At 40.5% G+C, this 14528-nt stretch overlaps 1 protein-coding gene across 1 annotated transcript in view; it reads right to left on the reverse strand.

Moving 5' to 3' along the window:
• Positions 1-14528, reverse strand: part of LOC133984789 (zinc finger protein GLIS1) — a 72628-nt gene that overhangs the window by 16031 nt on the left and 42069 nt on the right. Inside the window, exons 5-6 of the mRNA XM_062424263.1 lie at positions 5330-5491; positions 2543-2653 (exon numbers count right to left, since the gene is read on the reverse strand). Of these exons, the coding sequence (XP_062280247.1) occupies positions 2543-2653; positions 5330-5491 (273 nt within the window). The remainder of the gene's footprint in view (positions 1-2542; positions 2654-5329; positions 5492-14528) is intronic.

A 14528-nucleotide genomic window follows, 5' to 3' on the forward strand; every position in this document is an offset into this window, starting at 1 on the left:
TGGCATTGAACATGGCGGATAAATGAGCATTGTACCAACTCAGAGCCAGTGCAAGATTGCTTCTGTTTCTCTCATTGCCAACAGTAATGGGGGCAACTGAAGACATATTTCAGCTGGAGAGTCGATCACACGCCATGCAGAAGAAACCTAAACTAATGTCAGTTGGAGAAATGGGACATCTGCCCCATGGATCAGTGAAACAGCTGACCTCTGTTGTATACATCAGTGGATTTATCTGCAATAAAACATTCCAGTTACTGACGACCATGCCAGGACTGCACTAACAGCCGCATCTTTCCATTTCTCAGGAGATTTACCCTCAAAGACACAATTAAGTCAAGACAGGGATCAGGATAGTACTATGGCTGTATATCGGCAGTAGGCAGAGAGAAAGTGTAATGCAGCAAGGCTGGCCAGAAGAATGACACCCACTAGAGATATGGGACTCTGCCAAAAGTCATAATGGAATCTGCGTTGGCTCCAATATCAGATGAATATTTAGATATTCCATGTTTTTCTGATCCTCAGCAAATCCCATTAATCCAAGATCAATGCCAACAATGAATTACATCAAGTGCAGCTTGTGTAGGAAAAACTTAAAATAGCTAATTCTTCTGTTCCATATAGACCTCCACTGTTGACCACAAACTAATAAAAACACATACGTGAGTGTTGAACTGGGTGACATGTTCCCTCATCATGTATTTGGTCATTTGTCGTTGGCAAAACATTTTGTAATTTGTGGTATATTGTATATTTCTGGGGAATATAATTTAAAATCTGCCCACTTCACATTATTATTTTAAAGTGTTTTGAAGTGTTAGAGCAGATATATCAAACATATTCCATGACCGTTTTTACTCCTCAATAAAATATGCGTAAATAGATATTAGTAAGCTAATGTTAGCTTTGTCAGTTAGCCACAAAGCATTACACCTTAAAGTCACTGGGTGTAAAAATTAATTCATCAGTTAATTTATCTTCATTCATTTAATTGTTATGCTTCATTCAGACCGAATGTGTATCCCATTTTAATTTAGTGGTGGGCCAGTAATTATTTACACTATAACTTCACTTGTTTTGAACTTTTCAGAAAATCAAAATGTATTTTTGTCTTATTGCTCTGACATTAAATATTTTGATTCTAGTATATCATAGTGATACAGTAAATGGTAACTTTATGATGCCAAGGGAAATAAAAAATCTGGCACACTCGCTGTGAGTCATTTGGAACATTAGTAGTTAAGTATAAGAAAAGTGCGGCAGTTACAGATGACAAGCCCAATTTCGCTCACCAAGATCTTCTTTATTCATTATGATTCCAAACCTTTCAGTCTGTCAATCCGTCCAGAAATCCATCCTAAATGATTCCTTGGAAATCAATTCCACGTTTTGTGTGTGTGGTTGGAGACATGACATTTTTCAACATTATCATGACAATCTATCTTCCGATTATTCCCACATAGTTAATCGAAAGCAATGAGCCAAGTGGACAGATAACTTTATCTGTGGCTTACATCATTAAAGGCCTTCCACCTTTTTGGCCATTAAAATCACAAATAATCGAACTTTTCAACATGATTTTTCTCCAGTTTTACAGCTGGCATCCTCTACATTATGATTTCACACCTAGATACTGTATGTCAGTAAATGTGTATGTACATGTCCTCCTGGGGATCCTTATGAGTGCCCTGCAAAACATTCATCACATGTAATTGGGGCTCTGTTTTCCCAACAGCAACACTCCTAACAGGCCTGCTCCAAGAGTGGAGTAAGAGCATTTGTTTGACATTTGTCCATAACATCTTGCCACTGGGGTATTCCGCACTACAGCTTATTAACAATGCTACAAGCACACATATGTTTCCCTTTACGACTCTAAGCAAAGGCACACATCATCCAGCCTGCCACTATCCAGCCCCTTCCACAACAATGAGCCCATTCTCTCTGTTATTTACCCTCTTCCAGTCAGGGGAAGAATGGGCTTTTGACCATGAACACGATGAAATGTGGTCAAACCTGATCTATTGTCGGGGAAACAATTCTCAAAGCCGCCCCTCCTCTCCACCTCCGGCCTCCAAACCCTAAATTAAACCAACTAGATCTGTGGATAATGTGCATCATAGCAGGACAGATTATAACAAGTGGTCTGCTTGTAAAACTTGTAGCTCTACTGTATTGACTTGAACAAGATGACAATGGCAATGACCAGGAAAAAGATGCACAGTAGCTCTTGAGCAGGGTATATCATTATACACAGAGCCACCCAATTTTATGCCCACTACAATTTTTAATACCTACAGCAAAATTAACAATGATACTGTAAATTACAAAATGTAAAAATATACTTTAGACTTCAAGTTTGACTTTAAGCAACTTTCATTATTGAAATTTCTTAAAAAAAACCTTTTATTCAGTAGTTAAAGAATGAAAAAAAGGCAAATCAAACATAATAAGTGACAGAAATGTCACAAGAACAACACAACACCACCACGGGGGTATGTATAGTTTTTTTCATTGTATTTTCCTCCCACTGTCTTACCTTTCTACGCACCTGTTGCTCTTTGGCTGAGTGGATCTTGACATGTTTGCGTAGGGAGCTGGGATCTGTGTATCGCTTGGTACAGCCAGGGATCTGACATGCATACGGCTTCTACAAGCAGAGAGGAAATACTTCACATCAGTTTAAAGTGTTAAATAGATTTAAAATTCACTTTACTATAAATAGGATATACAGGAAAAAAAGCAAGGCAGCTATAAAGAAGATACCACAGAAATAAATAGTGAAATTAAGGAGCACAATCAATACACAGTAAGTATGACATTTGTTAAAGTAAAGGCAAGGGGTAAGTCCTACCTTTTGGCTGAGAAAGGCACAGAATTTGAAGTAAGAAAAAGAAGAGGGGAAAAGCAAGAAAAGAAACAGACAATTGATCAATTATAAAATAATTTAATACCAGATTATCTCCCCGTAAAACAGAGTTTTGTTATGTTAGCCTCTGTTTCACTTGATGCTGCATGTAGGTATCCCTCCCCTTTCCCTTGAAACCTCACTCCCACTACCGACATCATCAATACTGCATATTTAATATAAATACTTAAGATGTACCTACAATACTACTACCACTGGCCATGTTTGGCTTTGGTACACTTAAGCATTTTTTGTTTTGTTAAGAAATGTACTCATTTGAATATTGTGGCCCATATAGGGTTAATCTTTACTAAAGTTGTACAGTGTTATTACATACTGTCAGTCTATATGTCAGTGTGTGTGCTGACTTACAGGTACAGATTGGTCGTGTAGGGGGACGTAGACAATTATTGTAACAGAAATGGCATCTGTAAAACGACTGCACTGTCATGGAGTTTCCTCATCATTTCACATTCCTCTCATTAACTAAGCAAATATAGCATGTAGCTCGCTGATTGAAGGATTTTCCCTCACGGCAATTTTTTTTCATCCTCTGGAATATAAGATGGCCATTAAAGTGTAAGGGGATACACGTCTTTAATAGCTCTGCCTCCATACCTCAACCTTCTCTGTAAATAACCCATTGTTATTCCAAGGCGCTTACAGTGCCACTCATCTCCGCCATGTTTGTTTTGCCAAGCAACGCACCCAATACAGTGCAGAACCTTGGGTAAAAAACCTCAAGCATGACTTCTGTGTAGAATAAATATCATTAAAGCTCAAAAATGATTTTCCTCTTAAGTGTTTTTGGCAGCACTGGCAGGCAAGCGAAAGCCTTAGCGGGGTGTTAATGTGAAGCCATAAGCATCGGGGTCCCAGATTAGCTGTATCATTTGGCCTACTGTGGAAAGAGTGGGCGGTGGAATAAAATCTTTAACTGATTTAATAACACAAGTCCACATTCAGATTTCTACTTAGCTAAACATTTTACAACAAACATGTAGCAGGCCAATACAGGAAAACACATAAGGAAAATATTTTGGAAATATAAATATTATGAAAATAATGCTAAAACAAGTTGAAGTTTTGCAAAAAGTTGTGAAATTAAACGTTAACTAATATTGACTGCTGCCACACAAAGTAAAAGTGAAAAAAGAGCTTTTGCTATTCTCCATAATCACTCTGTGATAATTATTCAAAATGCAAAGCGTTATTTCTGTTGGAAAGATGTACACAATATGGCACATAATGCATGTGTCCCTCCTTCTTCTGTTTCTCTATTTTTTTTCTTTTGGTGGAGTTTTTCCTTTTCTGAAGTGAAGGACTTAAGATAGAGGTTTTGTTGAGATTGTGAAGCCCTCTTGAGACAAATTTATAATTTTGGGGTATATAAACCAAATTAAATTCACTTAACTTGACTGGATACAGTTCTATGGCAGTAGTTACTTGATACTTGTATTTATACTAACACTGGATTCATCAATTCATTAAATTCAGGTAGAGCTAGAGCTGCCTTATTAGGAACTAGGCTGAAAGCACTTCAAGCCCTGACCAGACCAACGCTGGTGAGTGTATTTTCTTTAAGTACCTAGTATTAATCTTAAACATAGAGAAATTAAGAGGTGGTGAATGTATTGAGATAGTTGATTAACATGCAAATAACCCTAAAATGTAGTTGAGAAAACTGTAAAGTTCCCTTAAGTATAACAAAGAACAAATACCGCAGCTGTAGTTAAATACAGAATATGAGCAAAACAATTTATTTACCTCTAAGCTGTGTTGGCGTACAGATGGTGATAAAGTGAGGTATTGGTGAGGTTACTGAGACATGACGAGTGGCTACGATGGCTGACTCAACCTTTCCTTCCCGTCCCACAGGTCAGAGAAACAGGCAACGCTCTGTCTGAGCTCGCAGCCCCGATCCAAGTCTGTTATGGCCCAAGCTGCGAGTCAGCCTAATGGTACTGATCATTTAATGATCTGTGGCGTGTCAGTGCCAGTGTAGCGAGAGTGAGAATGCTCACTGACTGACAGCTAATTAAAATCTAACACTGTCAAGATGTGGAAATGGGCATTGAGGCTTGGACGGTGGTGCAGTTTTTAATATCAGTGTAAAAGTAAGGTGGGGGTACAGCAGTATGAGCAAAGGCATTCACACATATGAATTCATTGTCAGTTATTTTACAAATAATATGACACAAGTTTTTTAATATTTCAAATTGGCATCTAATCTTTTGGTAGAAGCTATAACCAGTATCTGACACAAATATTTATAGCCCACAGTCTTAAACAGCTGTCCTTTTGCAACATGCCGGCCACCCAGACTATTTTAACTGTTGGCCAAGAACAGGTTACACATTAATCTACTCTGGTGAAACCTTGTGAGGTAAGACAGTGCTGAGACTTTGAGTTTCTGACCGTGTCCAGGTGAGTGCGCTGATGCTTGGCGCGGTCACTGGAGTTGCTGAAAGCTTTCTGGCAGCCAGGATGCTGGCACAGGTACGGCTTCTCTCCTGTGTGGCTCCTCAGGTGGATCTTCAGGTTCTCCAGACGGGAAAACGCTTTGTTACAGCCCTCAAACTGTGGAGGAGGGAAGACACAAACACAGCACACACACACACACACACACACAACAGAGGAACGCATGTACACACAGATATACACACAGACAAACGCAGTCAGACAGGTATGGACAAGACCACACAGAGAAATAAACAAACGCCCACATGCATGCACACACACATACACACAGAGAAGCACACCCACACACATACACACACAGAAAAAAGAAATCAATGAGTGCGAGGCTGGTAAATTCTGCTACAATGTGGGCTCTGTATATGTGTACATCTGTGACTCAGAAAGAAGCTGTCCCACTCTTTCCCTCTGTCCCCTTGATCACTAGTACAGCTGTAGGAGTTCACTCTACACCACATATTCAGCACACTGGCCATGGAAAAGTGAGAGATGCTTAAGAAGATGGGTGGTATAATCGCCGACATTTTTTCCATGGCTCTAGAATTACGCAGCCAATCCAAAGACCTTTGTTGAAAGGCACTTCCACTTGAAAGACAGTGGCGTGCATGGCAGTACACCTGCCTCAAAAATGCAAGGGGAAACTAGAGTGTGCCGTACAGTGGCAGTTAATGGGTTGTAATGCATAGCATGAGATAAGTGTTCTACTGTCTATAGCACATTAGACTGACAAGTGACAGTGACTGTAAACAAGCTCATATCCGACCCAGCTTGGCCCATTTGATCCCAACCACTCAGCCAATGAGCACCACAGATTTGTTAACACATGAATGATTCACAAGGCTTCTCGCATGTCCACTCCTGCTCTTAAGCTGAAAAAGCAGCCGATTGGTGGATGAGGTGGCTCCTGTCAAGCCTCTGCACAAGAGCCGCTGTATAAAGAGTCACTAAATGTACGAGTGTAGCATGGGAAGCATAGTTCAACATTGCTTATATCACTCCAGATCTAGTCCCATTTAGGTATTCAGCAGCATGCTGACATCAGTGTACAACATATACAACTTAAATGTCACAGGCTAGAATAGGAGCAGGTGCTCCTCTGGCTCTTCTTCTGGACAGTCACCTGCTTGTCATCCTATCTGGGGACTCCAGATGCACGGCTGTAAGGCTGGTACATAAAGAAGAGGTGTACAGAATAGGTGGATGGATGACAGTGGAGACAGAAGTAGTTGGTGGATGGAAGGATAAAAGAGCAGCCACCTTTTAAATAATCAGTGTTATAAACTGGTGAAGTTAAATCAAGCAACTATGTGTAGGATTTCATCTTTTAAGAAAGGTGGCAGCATACTGAAAGCAACAAATGTTTGAATATAACTATGTGAAACAAAGAATTGGATGGAAGTCTGAAACAGAGCAGTCTTCATTCTTACTTTGTCAAAAACATAAAGATGAAAACAGACAAACAGGAAATGAAAGCTTTCTGTCTGGTTAAAAATATATCTCTAATTCTAACTTTAAACTCTAAAATTCTCCCTAAAATGTCAGACAGTATCTTTTAAGTTAACAGCTTCCTCCATGATTAAATCTTACCCAAAACAATGTCTGGCAAAGGGCTACGCTGACCTTGGTGCAAATACAACTTCATCCACAAACTGTTAGGAAGGCGCTGTGGTCTGTACTGTCCATTGTACCCTGACCTTTAGTGAAGCCTGCTTACAACAGGTCAGGTTACGGCTAAGGAGAGAGTGACACCATTCCTCTAATGGGCCTTCAGCTTCATCTGGGCTCAATGCTCATCCCTGGTCTCCTTCATTCACTCACATAGCACAGGCAGGGCCTTCTATTCACTGAGGTTCCATTTAATATAGGCGAAACCTAAGCCAGTCATGGTAGAGCCGGGTTGGGTGACTAGGGCTGATCTGTGTGTGTTTGTGTGTGAGTGTTGTTCTCTGTGGCTCAGTTTGAGTCTTAATCTGCTGTCTTATAGCTGCACAACACTCTGAATTAATTTTGTACATCCTACTGTCTACGTAGTGTGTATCATTGGTGCCAATACTACCACTAAAATTAGGTACCAAACAAAAGTAATTCCTTCTTGTAAATTCATCACTTTAAGGAATAAAGACATGTTACTTTCTATAAAACCTCTGTTTCTAATGAATTAAATAAGCCAAAATTCTCAAATGCATCAGTATTTAAAATATTTATGAAGATAATTAATTCTCAAGTAAGTCAAGATACACATTCATTACATTATAGAAGTTTAAAACCCTGTATTTACGTTGCTGTCAGATCCAAGTAGTGTCCTCCTTTGTTTTTTATGCCATTAGAATTTAAATTGGTTTCAACAGAAAGCAGCTGTACAAAAACTAAAATAAATATGTTCTAAACTTATTTAAAAAGAAGATAATTTAAGAAATATATGATCAGAGAATAAATAAACTAGGAATCTGACAGAGCATTTCAATGACACGTTTCATACTCAAAGAATATTGAGGTTCAACAGTCAGTGCTATATGCAAGAGCAAGGTATAATTAGCTTTTTTTGGACTTGTGCATTGTCTGGTGTGAGAAAAGACAAGTTGGAGCACTCAGGAGAAATGCATAGAAAATGTCCAAAGTGACCACAGTCCAAATGTTTCACTTACTCTAAAGTAATGCTATGTTCCACTAAACTGGAACATAGCATGAAGACAGTATCATTCAGGTTTTATCAACACACATGTATTCACATACACAGTCCAGACCTAAGCATACAGCCGTGGAAAATGCCTTTAAGAGGTCAAATCACACAACGTTGTACAGCGGAAACATATTATTCTAGAGTCGTGCCAATCAAATGTTTCGGATGGAAACAGGAGAGGCAGCGAGGGTGGGAAAGTTTAATAAAAATCTCAGTGCAGAGGAACATCCACACCGCCATAGCAGCCATGACAGATACGGTCCATGCTGACTGCTGAAATATGGTGCCGAGCATTTGAGTTTGGAAAACAAACACTGCTATTATTGACGTTCCAAATGTGTGTATTTATGTATAAGGGAATAATCACTCTTTCATTGCTTTCTTTTCCGCAATACAAATTTGAGGCTAAATTATAGTTAGGGGTCCGTGGAGGAAAGCGTGTTAATCGTGTAGAGCATATTATTACTGTGGGAGCTCGACTAGCGGGGAGACGGCCGAGCATGAGGTTTTCCTGCCTGCCAGGAAGCCAATATGCAATGTCACCTCTGGGCATGGACATTACCCAGAAACCCTGCATGAAAAATGTTATGCTAGAGTAAGATGTTTTAGCGTGGCTAATTCAAGGGTTAAAATGACTTCTTTCAGTGAGTTTGTTAAAAATCTACTTCGTTTTGAGTTTCTGAGGCATACAGTGCTGTTCAGTTAAAACAGAGTAGTGCTCCTGTTATTATATGATGTGAAAGTTGTTTAACAGTGTGGATGTGGGCAGCATATGGTCCGACTTTGGTGAAAAAGTAACCAATGACACTTATACCGTAACGTAATATGTTTGATTCCAACTAGACTGACCAATATTATGATTAAAATGATCATAAAAGCCTATAAAATGGTAAATGTCACTATGTTCCCTATATGAAACATGATAAGTTGCCTAAAATAGGAATAAACTGTTCAGAAAGTAATGAACACATACTAGGTTAAATTGGTATAAACAGAGAGCTGTGGTTGATGGCTTCTGACACAGGATTGATTTTACCTTTGATATTATCTATGAAAACAGTTTAGACGGCACTAATCACATTAATTGCTTTAAACATGTTTAGTTTTCCTCTCTGAAACCTCCGTCTAAGGTAAACCGGCAGATAACCACACAAGGGAGAGGTACTGGCAGTGTGGAAGGATTTGAACCCCCGTTTGACACCATCTCACTCTTGAGTAGGGGGGGTTCAGTAACTCGGTAAACATTGCGGATGACAGCAGGGTCTTGACATGGCTGAAGGGGGCGAGATCGGGTTGAAAGGGTGGACAGGCAGCTGATCACAACAGACAGATTATGGGCCCAGCATGCAGGCTGGTGGAGGTGCGGCCTGCCTGAGGCCTTCATGGGAAATGACTCCTGACTGGCGGGGAAAAGGCCAAACAGTGTCGGGCTAAAAGGCAGCAGTGTACGGCTCTCCTCACATGCGGCGGCTCATTAGCAACCCGCAGGAGCTGCTGATGATGGGAACAAACCAGCCGTTATGGTGGTGTGTTGGGAGAAAATATGGCTGCTGACATGTGGGCCAGAAATTTGATTAAAAGCAAATATGATGAAAAATGGAGAAAGAGGAGAGAATTGGAGGTTAAGTAGAGGTTCATCACTTATAGGAGTAATTTTTTCACCCAAGAATGAGCTCCAGGATCTTCTCTGACAGTCAGGCTTTTCTGGGGTTGCTGCAGATGTGCGGTAATCCTTTCATATCTCCTTCAATACCTACACAGTATATCTGCATGGCTCTGGGCAGTAATTTTAATTCAGCCCTCTGACTAATGATGGTGAGATGAGATTCAACTGTTTGGCTGCTAACTAGCATGAAATTCACTATTACTCATGTTCAGAGGCCCCTCCATAAAAGTAAAAGGTTCTCAGAGCCTCCACCGGCTTCTCACTGTGATTAGTTTTACCCAATACATCCAGACTCCTTTACTGCCAAGCCTGACAGACACGATGAAGGGCTGAGTTTTGGTGGCAAAAAATACCCTGCAGCCAAATAAAACATGTTATAAAGTGCCAATGCTCAAAAGCAGTCTATATAACTTTATAAGTATGAAAAAAAAGCTGGTTGGTGGAATGAGTTGGTTTATCACAAGGTGTCTTTCTATGCCCTGACCAATGAGGAAAACCACCAACACTTCAGGATCTGTTCGGAGGGGAGGTTGTGGAGCAGAGTGCCCCGGCTGCGGATGGGAGGAACATGTGCATTTAATCTGCCTGCTTCCAAATGCCCTGTGGCAACCACAGCAAAGAGCAGAAAAACGTAAATGGATGAAATTATATCCATATGATTCAACGAGACAGCTAAGGAGAGGCAGGTTTCTCATGCGCTTCGTCAGGATACAAAATTAAACACAGCTTGGCTAAAACATTCGCATTACATAGTTTACACATATCATTTCCACTGCGAAGCGCGACCCTTTTAGCAGCCAGCCTCATCTGTTGCGAATAGGGCTTTAATTTGAATCAAAGATAGCACTCGACTTTTAAAGAAATCTGTTCTCAGACCAGCAGAGAGACATATTCACACACACTTGCTTTGTTTTTCGTTGAAGCATGTTTTCTCCCACTTCTCTTTCATTTTGCATATTTTTTTGGGGTGCCTTGATTTATGAATGGTGAGATATGAGCACACACAGCAAATGACTGAAGCAAAGGAGTGTTGTCCAGATGCGAATGAACAAGTGAACAGAGTGAGAGCTCAGCCGATAAATTGGTGGGAGGAAGTAGTCATGTAAATGACTAAAGAAATTGTTCTTAACAGCCATTTTGCACTCATGCCTGAATAGTTTGGGGGGCCAGATTAAAAACTATGTGGATGGCACAACAGGAAGCATTCCTATGATGACTAAATGAGGCTGCTCACATAATGAGCCGGCCCAGCTGTTTTGTTCCTCTCACAGACTGTTTTACTGAAGATTGAGGAGGAAGTGCAGTGATGGATCTGAACCCCTGCTCCTGCGGTGGAGGCCTGGCACAGTGCGAGACTGACTGCACAACAACATGGTGAGGCTTCATGGAAGCACTTAACCTGCTGTGATTCAGAGGCCTTCATTCAAATGTCTGCCAGCTCTGCCGCCCTGCATCAGATTAGAGAGTTAAGATGTGATTTCCCCCTAAACCGGGCAGCCTGGGGTTTACTGGTTCACCAGGTTGAGGGAAAAAGGAAAACAGGGTCACGTTCTCAAAGACGGACAGGGAAAAGGATATGTCTTGTGTGTTATCATGCAGAATTATCAGGCAGCCAAACCTACTTCCAGTCTAATTCCCCTGTTGCCCCAGGCAAGTATATTCAATTTTCCTTCTGGGCAAAGGCTCAGGGTGTCAAGAAATCATTTTCATACAGACATACTTTTGACTCAACTGTATGAACATGGGTCAGCTGTATATTGTTTGGACGCAATCAAAACCCAAACTACAACAGTACTTTGCAAAATTTGCTGCTTTAATCAGGCTTTCTGTCATTTAAACACTGGTCTCCTTAATGTGAATGGCTCTATTGAAACATGACCAATATAATGCTCATGAAATATTTTGCATCTGGTATAAGAGAATCGGCTCCCCTTAGTCATCAGCAGCATCATTGTAAATTTGATGATTAATGTACCCAATAATTCAACTATTTATTTGGTTCAACATTTAAAATTCTGTTGACTAAAATCTTTTTTTTTTTTTAATTGTCACACAACTTTAAATTGACACAATTTATTCTAGAAACAATAAATATATAAATGAAATAAATGACAAATTTACTATACTGTTCAATATTGTATCAATATTTAGAAACAACACACTTAATTTAACATTACATTTTTGTTATTATTCTATTAATTTAACCATGCGATGTTGTAGCCTTTATGTGAATGTGAGCGTATTCAGTTGAGACACACTCTTGAAAAGGGCTTTTTTTTTGTTCCTACAGTATGAAAAACCGACCAATACATAATATCTTTCTTAAGACAGTAAAACTGAAGGCTGAGAAAGATTTATTGTGCAGTAAGGGTTGAATATCGGCTAAATAACTACTGGATATGAAAAGTGCTGGCTCAGGTGTTTGCTTCAGTGAGCAGACATGATCCTGTGACCTCTCATTCTCAATGAAAAGCTCCTGAGCCATCCCACTTTGTCTAATGACAGTGCGTTTATTCTCATTAGCAATCCTAACCATTTATAATGGCTAATTAGAGTGCAATACAAAGCTCCCACTGCCACAGCCATTAGTAACCATCAAGGCATTAATTATAAACCCATTGACGAAATCCGAGCCCGCCATGAAAAAGATAGACTGGGGGTTACGCAATGAAAATCCTAAACATGATCTGTGTTCCGAGCCGGCGCCTGGACTGATGTTACTGGCAGTCAATACAGGATCCTGTTTGACGGGTCCGTGAGCTACGGCGTCCTCTGACACCCGGGCTTCAATCTGTCCAGTGCCTTTCACTCACACCTGCATCCATTCTCTCTCTCGCTTTCTCTCTCTGTCTCTCACTCCTCTCTCTTTTACCCCCTTCTGGCAATAAGCTCCTCTTGCTGCAGCCCAACAATGGGGTGTTATATACCTCAAAATGCTCTGTGACTCCATTTTATATTGGTGCCATTGAGGGATGAGAGATGCCAATTCAGCAACAGCCAGTAATAACAAAAATGTTATATTTAATTGATCCCCTTCATTGCTCTTTTGTCAAACTTCTGTAGAATCCAATGTGATGATTGGCCTGTGCTCAGGGCTTGTCTTTTAATTGGATCTTTACCATCATCCATCATTTTCTCCATTCTCTGTGACTCCACCACTCAGTCGCATTTTTGCTTTTGCATTTCAGACATTTTTTTGAGTGAAATGAAAAGGGTTCAAGCTGAACCGAGTGTCTTTGTGTGATAGCAGCTCCAGCTGTCTCTTTTTATGGTGTAATCTACCTTAACCTGCCTTGTCGAATTCTACTGTGATTTCCTTAATTTCTCAGCATGAAAGCTGTCCAGGAAAAAAAACACAAAAATGTGTCACATTACTCACTCAAATGCAACGAGCCTTAAGACTGCATTTCATCTTGGTCTATTGAGGCTGCACGGTAATGGAGAAATTGGCATCTTCAGACATTGCCACAGCTCTGGAAAGATGCCCCTGCTCTGACAACAAATCCTGACATTAACCATTCATGCTCTGGGAAGAAAAAAAAACATCACCACTAAACCACAGCATCTATCCAGGAAGCCAAAGCACATTGCGAGTAGCTGTTTTCTAACAGTGTGAAAAGTGTTTGAGGGAGTATTTCAAAAGTGTAGATCCTTGCTGCGGTCAGAGAATATTTCATGCTAATGTATATACCCAACACCACAGGGACACCCCTTTCTGTTGCATTCTCACTCGTGATTTCAGGTTTTAGGGTGGATGTCATTTTCAATCTGGCCTGCTGGCTTTAAATTCTTGTGTGACAACTTGATGTAATGGATTCCAGGGTTGGAGTCAGTGTTCCTGTATTGTAGAGAGTTGTTAAAACCCTTCTCCCTTTTTGGAAAACCATTCGTTGTCTACACAAGGCAAGAGTTGACACAGCTGTCTAAAGGCTCACGCCTACTATAGCATACACTGGCCGACTCTATAACTCTGACGTGACAACAAATAAACACTGCAGAAGCCCAGAGAGTTGCCAAGCAAACTGCCTCGACGCCAGAGGCACTATAGTATTCAGACAGAAAACATGCCAGCAAAATTAAACAATAGTTCAAGATGGCATTGTGATCAACACCAGCCCAAGGATATGAGCAGGGTGAAGGGGAAGAGAGTGCGTTTATGCAACCCTCTGGAGGGAACCCAGACCACAAAGCCTTGTGGGTAAAAAAGCAGCAGCCCAAGAAATGTGGTGCAACTGAGATGCCATGGTGCCCCTAGATTTGTTCACTCCTCCGCCTGCCAAGGTTGTGTTCTTTTCAGCTCCCTGCGGGTTTCAGGGTCCAGTTTCCAGTTGTGTGGATATGGCTGGTTGCAATATATCAGACTGTACTAGACATTCAATGTGTCAAGTCGAATCACAGTTCAGGCGTTCACAGCGAGCACATCACCATCCATTCACATTTCAATAAATCAATTCACCACATTTCAATACATAGTTCTCGATTCATATTCAATAATTCAATCCGCACTAACATGCCTGTGCCCACTGTCCTATAGGAATATGTATTCACTCGAGAGTAAAACCACTCCTCATTCCTGTGCAATTATGATGGTCTTGAGAAAAATCCACTATTCACTGGTATTCTTCAGTAAACATTTTCATATTTATGGAATATTTCCTTCAAATTTCTCATCAGACAAATGTTTGTTTTAAATGTAACGTGAGTCCGAGCCTGGTACTCGCTGGCCTCACACAATTTGGCAGTTAAAGTGCAGGAACATTACAAGACAACTATTTTTTCCCCATATACAATAA

This window comes from Scomber scombrus, chromosome 8 (genome assembly GCF_963691925.1).
Source record: "Scomber scombrus chromosome 8, fScoSco1.1, whole genome shotgun sequence".
Taxonomy (NCBI): Eukaryota; Metazoa; Chordata; class Actinopteri; order Scombriformes; family Scombridae; genus Scomber; species Scomber scombrus.